This window comes from Sapajus apella, unplaced genomic scaffold (assembly GCF_009761245.1).
Source record: "Sapajus apella isolate SASKATOON/1434 unplaced genomic scaffold, GSC_monkey_1.0 scaffold15, whole genome shotgun sequence".
In the NCBI taxonomy this organism is placed as follows: Eukaryota; Metazoa; Chordata; class Mammalia; order Primates; family Cebidae; genus Sapajus; species Sapajus apella.
Window position 1 is genome coordinate 33,193,333 of NW_022436955.1, and position 8,716 is coordinate 33,202,048.

Below are 8,716 nucleotides of genomic sequence, written 5' to 3' on the forward strand. Positions count from 1 at the left end.
CCGCAGGGTGTGTGTGTGTGTGACGCCGCAGGGTGTGTGTGTGTGTGTGACACCGCAGCCTGTTCTGAGCAGCTCTGGGCTCCTGGCCTCACTGGCACAGCAAGCCCTTAGCCCTCCATCCACCCCAGGAAGTACACGTTCTCCCTGGTTGATGGGCAAGAGAATGGAGAACCAGAGTCTAAATCACGGCTGATTCTTTTCTTTTTTTGAGATTGAGCTTTTCTGTGTTGCCCAGGCTGGAGTGCAGTGGCGCGCTTTCTGCTCACGGCACCCGCCTCCTCCCAGGTTCGAGCCATTCTCCGGCCTCAGCTTCTTCAGTAGCTGGGATGACAGGCGTGCACCCTCATGCCCAGTTCATATTTTTGTATTTTTAGTAGAGACGGGGTTTTGCCATGTTGGTCAGGCTGGTTTTGCACTTTTGACCTTAAATGATCCACCTGCCTCAGGCTCCCAAAGTGCTGGGATTATAGGCGTGAGCCACCACTCCTGGCCATGATTCTTAAAAATAGGCCAGGTATGATAGTTCACTGCTACAATCCCAGCAATTTGGGAGGCAGAGGCAGGAGGATTGCTTGAAGCCAGGATTTTGAGACCAGCCTAGGCATTAGACGGCGACTCTGTCTATAAAATTTTTTTTAAAAATTCACTGGGTGGGGCCGGGCGCGGTGGCTCAAGCCTGTAATCCCAGCACTTTGGGAGGCTGAGGGGGGGTGGATCACGAGGTCAAGAGATCGAGACCATCCTGGTCAACATGGTGAAACCCCGTCTCTACTAAAAATACAAAAATTAGCTGGGCATGGTGGCGCGCGCCTGTAATCCCAGCTACTCGGGAGGCTGAGGCAGGAGAATTGCCTGAACCCAGGAGGTGGAGGTTGCGGTGAGCCGAGATCGCGCCATTGCACTCCAGCCTGGGTAACAAGAGCGAAACTCCGTCTCAAAAAAAAAAAAAAAGAAAAGAAAAAAAATTCACTGGGTGTGGTGGCACACACCTAGAGTCCCAGCTACATGGGAGGCTGATATGGAAGGACCCCTTTGGGCTGCATTAGCTGTGATCAAACCACCGCACTTCATCTTGCCTGGCAGAGCAACACCGTCTCCAAAAAAAACCCAAAACAAAGTAATAATGATAAGTTGTAAGCAGTATTTATTGGGTGCTTACTGTGTCCTGGGCAGTGCTCTCTGAACTTAGTATTTTACAATAACCCTGTATGGTACTATTGTCATCTGCATTTGAGACAGAGAGAATGGAAGCAGAGAAAGATTTACCCGTTTACCCAAGGTCACAGGGCCGGGAACTGGAAGACCTGGGATTCGGGTTGGGCGTGTCTATCTTATTACCATAAACAATTGCCATCATCAGTCAGAATCTTTTTTTTTTGAGATGAAGTCTTGCTGTGTTGCCCAGGCTGGAGTGCAGCGGCGCCGTTTCGGCTCACTGCGACCTCCGCCTCCAGGGTTCAAGCGATTCTCCCTCCTCAGCCTCCTGAGTAGCTGGGATTACAGGTGTGCACTACCACGCCTGGCTGATTTTTGTATTTTTAGTAGAGATAGGGTTTCACCATATTGGTCAGGCTGGTCTCAAACTCCTGACCTCATGATCCGCCCGCCTCGGCCTCCCAAAGTGCTGGATTACAGACGTGAGCCACTGTGCCTGGCCTTTTGTTTTTGTTTTGAGATGGAGTATCACTCTGTCACCCAAGCTGGAGGGCAGTGGCTCAGTCTTGGCCCACTGCAGCCTCCACCTCCTGGGTTCGGGTGATTCTCCTGCCTCAGCCTCCCAAGAGCTGGGATTACAGGTGCCTGCCACCACGCCTGGCTACTTTTTGTATTTTTGGTAGAGACAGTTTCCTCATGTTGCCCAGGCTGGTCTCAAACTCTTCACCTAAGGTGATCCGCCTTCTAGGCCTCCCAAAGCACTGGGATTACAGGTGTGAGCCACCACTCTGGCCTTTCAGACAGAATCTATTTTGGCTGTAAGAGACAGAAACCTCCTGCCCAATAACAGGGGTGGGAATACCGTATTTCTCTCACTCAAGTGAAGCCTGGCTGTGAGCCTCAGGGCTCAGGCGGAGTCCCCTGCGGTCCTGTCACTGCCATCCTCATGCCTTGCTTTTATGTCACAGCACAGTGTGGCTGCTCCAGCCCCAGCCTTTACATCTGCATCCCACGTAGCAACATGTGGGAACGGCTGGAGAGGGGCAGCCTCTACCCTTAATGACAAGTCTTGGCCGGGGGCAGTGTCTCATGCCTGTAATCCCAGCACCGTGAGAGCCTAAGGCAAGTGGATCTCAAGGTCAGGAGTTGGAGACGAGCCTGGCCAAGATGGTGAAACTCCGTCTCTACTAAAAATACAAAAATTAGCTGGGCATGGTGGCGGGTGCCGATAATCCCAGCTACTTGGGAGGCTGAGGCAGAGAATTGCTTGAACTTGGGAAGTGGAGGTTGTAGTGAGCCGAGATCGCACCACTGCACTCCAGCCTGGGGTGACAGAGCGAGACTCTGTCTCAAAAAAAAAAAGACAAGTCTCAGAAGCCTTTCTTTTCTTTTTTCTCATATATGCGCACACACCTATACACATGCATACATATATACATGCACATCTATACATACATACACATATACACATACCTACATACACACACACACACACGTACAGCTAGTGCTCGACTTACGACCACGATTGGGTCCGACAGGCTGGTCGTAACACGATTTGGTCGTAAGTTGAGTAGGCTATACGCACGCGGAGATGGTAGCGCTGCTGGAAGCTGGTCCGCACTGTCGTACGCCCAGTTGGGCAGCATTTGCGCTGCCAGACGCGGAGCAGTCGTGGCTAGCGACTGTGGTCGTAAAGTCAAATGGTCGTAAGTTGCATAGGTTGTAAGTCGATCAATACCTGTATACGTATGTTACATTCAGTAGAGATCGGTTCTCACTGCATTGAGCCTGGCCTGATGTGGTCCTGCTTCGGCCTTCCAAAGTGCTGGGATTATAGGTGTGAGCTACCACGCCTGGCCCATCACTGTTATTATCAGATAGCCCTGATTCAGACTCTGCTTCTCCATGTTCTTGCCTGTATGTTAGGGAGAACGCCTACTTCCTGGGGTGGGTGGGAGGGCTGAGGACTTGTGTGTGTCAGTGAAGCCAGGAGCTCAGAGCTGCTCAGAGCTGCCTGATCTTGTCAAGCCCAGGGGCTCAGAACACAGTCACATTACCAGGTCTATTTGGAGGGGAGGCTGGGAAATTACGTGACAAACAGAAATGAGGCACCCCATTCAGGAAGGAGGAGGCGTGATGTCGGATGGCCTGACTCCTCCTGTGTCCTGGGTGCTCCCTGGGAGACTGGGGAGGTGCTGGCATCAGGTGGCCGCCTCTGACTCCGCGACCCACCCAGAGTCATCAGGTTAATAAGAGCAAGAGGTGGGACTGAGGGCACGCCCCCTCTGTATGCCCAGCACCTCCCTGTTTTGCTCCGGGGTCAGCCTGTCAGTGGGTGCTGGGTCCTTCCACCCACACTCCTGCCCCACAGGTGCAGCAGGCAGGACTGGTCCCATAGGTGGGGTGGCATCTTGCCCAGTGGGAGGGTAGGCTTGTGGGGTTGGGGTGGCCTCCATGTCCCACTGCCAGTGAGGCAATTTGAATCCCAGCTCTCCGACGCCACAGCGTGACCCTGAGCAGGGCTTTCTCCTCTGGGCTCAGCTCTCTTTCTTTTGGGAGAAGGGACAGAGGATAAATCATCGGATTGTTTTTTGTAATTGTGAATTATTTCAGACTGTAGCAAGTACAGTGGGAGTGTAACCAGTACTGATGCCCTTACGGAAGACTTCCTGTAGCATCAGCAAACCTTACTGCGAGCTTGTTTTGTGCAGTCTCTGTAGCTCATTTCACCCTCACCATGGCCCATTACGGATGGGGAAATGGAGGCAGAGAGGCTAAGCAGCGTGGCCCAGGAAGCTGATTGGGAGGGCGGCATGCAAACTGCTTCCACTCCCACCCAACCAAAGTGGCTTCCTCCCTGCCAGGAGCCCTCAGTCCTGTGTGCTCTGCAGTTTTTCTGAGCCTGAGGGCCGGGAAGGAGCCGTTCTTGACGCTCAGCTTCTGCCCCGTGGAGAACTAGCCCTTCCTGACTGTTTCCTGGGGCTCTGGAGGCACGGAGCCGGCGGCCTGACTGGGGTTGTGTCACAGAACCAGGCCAGAGAGCCTGGATGCGTGTGTGGGGCTTCTCCCAAGATCCCCTTCCTGGGCATGGGGAAGGTGGGCGCTGCTCACCCACATGTGGCCGAGCAGGAATGGGCCTTGGCACTGTCCCCAAGTATATCCAACCCTGAGCTCTGAGACAGGGGCTGCGGTTTTGGGGTGCTCTGACAGGAAAGCAGCAATTTCGGTTGGGGCCCAGGAAGGAGCAGCCGTTTCTGGGAGGTCTGTCTCACGGGAGCAGGTGGATAGCTGGACCGGGGCTGAGTGAGTGTCTGGGGCTGAGGCCGGAGAGGATTCCATAGTAGCTCTAGGGCTGGGACTCTTCAGCGTCTGGGGCCGGAGGACCCTGTGCTGGGAGGCAGGAGCTGGGCGCGTCAGGTGGGCCACGTGACTGTCCCCTATTGTGGAATTCTTATTGTCACTGTGAGCTCTTCCCAAGGTGACACCGCCAATGGGGCCTGGGCGGGGCACCTGAGGTGTTTCAGGAAGAGGCTGAGATGGAGGCTGTGTGGTTTGAGGCCCACGTCACCCCAGAAACCCCAATGTGGTTGGGCAGAGGAGGTGGTCTGTGGTGAGCCTGGTACCTGGGGACTCATCCTGGCCCTGCCTGACCCTCAGGTGGAATGCTATGGAATATGATGAGAAGCTGGCCCGCTTCCGGCAGGCCCACCTCAACCCCTTCAACAAGCAGTCAGGACCGAGACAGCATGAGCAGCGCCCTGGAGAGGAGGCCCCGGACGCCACACCTGAAGGTGGGTGCTGGCGGGAGTTGGGGTGGGAGCTGGGAAGGTCTCCGGCCACTTATGTGGACGCCCATTCTTCCTGCTGCCTCCTGTGCGGTCCTGTCTTTCCCACGGAGCCGACACCTGCTTGTTCCCACCTGTTCTGTGGTTCTGTGGTTTGTTTCTGTGTGCCCACTAGAATTCACACTCCTGACAGCAGGATTTGTGCCTGACTCATCACTGTTGCATCCTAGGGCCCCGCACACAGTAGGTGCTCAGGGAACGCTGGCTGAGTGAGCTTGGCACTGAGGGAGAGGTTAGCCGATTGGCTGTGCTCTTGGCATCAGGATGGCGTCAGCCCCAGAAACTGCAGATGAGGTCATCAGGGAGTGCCGGGGCGGGGCAGCCGCAGGGACGGGCTGGCGTGGGCCCTGGCGTTCGTGGATTTTGCCGTGTAGCCAGCCGTGGTTTTTCTGTCATCCCCACGTTTATACATGAGGTGTCCGCCTTGGGAATGGGGATGTTTCTGTAATGCCATCTTGAGACCCTTTTAGCCCCGAGTATCATTCCACCTTCTCTTCTCGAATGGCTCTTTCCTGTCTGCATGAGAAGTGGATGTGCAGGTCTGAGTGGGGCCCAGATCCCCCAGTGCCTGCTCTCTCTGCGGCTTCCTGAATCCCTTTCCCTCTCCTGCTGTCCCAGCTCCTGCCTGGGGGACGGCAGACAGGAGGCAGCAGCTGACCCTCCACACCTGTCCCCGTCTTCCCCCAGAGGCCCTGCCGGAGCTGCCCCCTGCGGAGCCAGAGTTCCGCTGCGCTGAGCGCGTGATGGATCTCGGCCTGTCTGAAGACCACTTCTCCCGCCCTGTGGTAGGTTATTCGGATGTGGGAGGGGAGAGGGACTGAGTGAGCCCTCAGGAAGGGCCAGCGGTTTCCTTGTCACTTGCTCCCAGGTGGCAGGGCAGCATCCTATGAGCTGGGGTGCAGCCCCCACCTCAGCCAGGGCCCCCGGCTTCGAATCTGAGGCCTGTGACACCCCAGACCCCCACCCTCAGAGCCCGTGTGAGGCAGGTGGAGAGCCTGGATTGTGGTTCCTGAACCTGGGGCTGCTCCTCTCCCCTGAGCTCCTTGTCTTCACAAAGCAAATATGAGAGTCGGTTCCCTCTGGGGTCCTCGGGGTCCTGCAGACCCCGGTGCCAAGGGAAAGGGGGTGCAGGAGGTAAGGGAGAAGCCCCTGCCTGCCTCCTCCTGATTGGTCGGCGTCACAGGGCCCTTTGCTTGTGTTTCCTTCCTTGGGAGCCTTGCTTTGAAGAAGAAAGTGGGAGCCTATAAGGATTTTTTTTTTTTTTTTTTTAACAAAGATGGGGTTTCACCATGATGGCTAGGCTGGTCTTGAACTCCTGACCTCAGGTGATCCACCCACCTTGGCCTCCCAAAGTGCTAGGATTACAGGCGTGAGCCACCGCGCCTGGCGGCTGTAAGGATTTTTAAAAAATCCTTTGAAAACCTTTTTTGCAAACTGTCTCCAACTTTTGAGAGAAACATTGTAACAACATTAAAATGTAACTGAAAAGATTTGGTCAGAACCTCCCCGTTCTAATTCACTGTTCGTTTTGTGCGTGGCCTTTAAGCTTTGCCCATGTAGAAGGGCTTCATGTATGTGTTTCGTATTTTTGTTTGTTTATTTATTTTTCTTTTCCTTCAATCCAATCAAGTTGAGTATCTTTTTTTTTTCTCTTTTTTTGAGATAGGGTCTTACTCTGTGGCCCGGCTCTGGCGCGATTGTGGCTCACTGCAGCCTCGACCTCCTGGGCTCAAGCGATGCTCTCACCTCAGCTTCCTGATTAGCTGAGACGGCAGGTGTGCACTACAATGCTCAGATAATTTTTAAACTTTTTGTACAGACATGGGGTCTCGCTTTGTTGCCCAGGCTGCTCTCAAGCTCCTGAGCTCAAGCAATCCCCCCACCGCGGCCTCCCAAACTGCTGGGATTACAGGTGTGACCCACTGTGCTCAGCTTGTTTTATTTACTTCGACATTTTGAGCACTTGCTTTGGGGCCACAGACTGGGAGAGAGGAGGGTGCCCCCTCCTCTTTGCCTGGGCCTCAGAGCCCAGCAGCCTGGAGGAGGAGCAGGCTCCTGAGGGCAGGGTCAGCCTGGGCTCCCCAGCTCCGAGACCCCATCTTGTCTTCCCCAGGAGCACCAGAGTGTTCTGAGTCCGGGGTCTTGCTGGGCCCTGAGGGGCCCCCTGGCCGCTATGTGGAGAGAGCAGCTGGAAGTGCTGGGGTGTTGGCACCTGCCTGGGCTTGGCAGCTAAGCTTGAGGCTACTTACTGTCCTTCGTAACAGCAAATGCCATTTCCCTGGCCTTCCTCCAAGAGGAGGCTCAAGAAGTGACCAAAATGACATAGCGGAAAAAGCAACTGGATTTCTAAAGAAGGAAGTTGTCTTTTGAAAAGCATCTTTCACACATTAGGTTTTCAGGGGGGAGCAGGTGCACGGGGTGGCCCTTGAGTGAGTCCTTGCGGCCCTCTGCTTCAGTTTTCTTCTCTGGGTGAGGGGTGTTGGGGTCTGCTCTGGGCCTATCTCGAAGGATGGGACTTGACAGGGAGAGCCTGCAGTGTGAGCATCTGACTGCCCCCCACCCCAACCTCGGCAGGGTCTGTTCCTGGCCTCTGATGTGCAGCAGCTGCAGCAGGCGATCGAGGACTGCAAGCAGGTGATCCTGGAGCTGCCCGAGCAGTCGGAGAAGCAGAAGGATGCCGTGGTGCGGCTCATCCACCTCCGGCTGAAGCTCCAGGAGCTGAAGGTGAGTGTGGGCCCACCCCATCATGGGGCAGCCTGGGGCTGAGGCCAGGCCTGTGGAACCAGGAGGCCCCCACCAGCCTGTGGCTCTCTCTCAGACAGTGGCTCCCTCTCGGCCTGAGGGGCTGAGGTAGAAAGACACTAGATAGGCCCTTCCCCGAACAGAGCCGCGGGAGGCTCCTCTATTTGTCTAGACCCTTTTATTTCCAGGAGCAGAAACCCAACCCTAAGTAGCTTAAACCAAAGAGAAAAATGCATTTGCCTGGTGACTGGAAGACCCTCCGATGTCAGGAGTCTTGTCTCCCAGCTCTGCTTTCTGTGTCTGATCCAGCACGTGGTGGTGGCAGAGACGGTCCCGGCACCGCACCTTGCTCTCCAGCAGCTGAGCTGCCCTGGGTGATCACAGCTGCCTTTTCTGTGGTTATAGCGCAGACTCAGGCCTGAGTTTCACTGGCCAGTCATGGGCCCACCCCTGACCCAATGACAGTGCCTAATTGGCTAGTTCTGGACTATGTGTCCACCCACTGAAGCGAGTGGGTGGGCTGAGTTCCTCCCTGAACATGACCTGGACAAGGAGGGGTGGTGTCCTGAAGGTGATGGGTCCCAAGCCACAGGTACCCCTGATGCAGGCCTTGGGTCTGCGTGTGCTTTGGCCCAGCTGCCCTGGGTCCCCTGTGCTGACTCATGAGTCCCTGGGATTGTGGAAAGTAGAATATTCATTAGGGGACAGGTAAGTTAGTGGTAACAAAAATCCCTAAAACACAGAGGCTTAGAGAGGATGTGTCGGTTTCCTCATGTAAAAATCCCGTAGGTGGTCTCAGGCCCATTTTGCAACTAATGGTGTTGGGGAGAGGTGGGGAGGGCCTCCTTTTCCATTGCCCTGTACCTGACCTGCAGAAAGCGGGAGGGGCAGAGAGGCCACATCCTCCTGCTCACATGCCTGTGGCCCAGAGAGGCCACTTCCCTCCTGCTCACATGCCTGTGGCCCAGAGAGGC

At 55.3% G+C, this 8,716-nt stretch overlaps 1 protein-coding gene across 4 annotated transcripts in view; it reads left to right on the forward strand.

Moving 5' to 3' along the window:
* The window catches only part of DEF8 (differentially expressed in FDCP 8 homolog), a 25,587-nt gene that overhangs the window by 8,590 nt on the left and 8,281 nt on the right, over positions 1 to 8,716 (forward strand). For 3 of the 4 annotated variants that reach the window (XM_032284785.1, XM_032284782.1, XM_032284783.1), the window contains exons 2-4: positions 4,813 to 4,946; positions 5,688 to 5,785; positions 7,575 to 7,724. In XM_032284785.1, coding sequence (XP_032140676.1) covers positions 4,823 to 4,946; positions 5,688 to 5,785; positions 7,575 to 7,724 — 372 coding nt within the window. In that variant the 5' untranslated portion in view covers positions 4,813 to 4,822. Of the gene's footprint in view, positions 1 to 2,932; positions 3,401 to 4,812; positions 4,947 to 5,687; positions 5,786 to 7,574; positions 7,725 to 8,716 lie in introns of those variants that run through there. The other variant, XM_032284784.1, reaches the window with a different exon arrangement.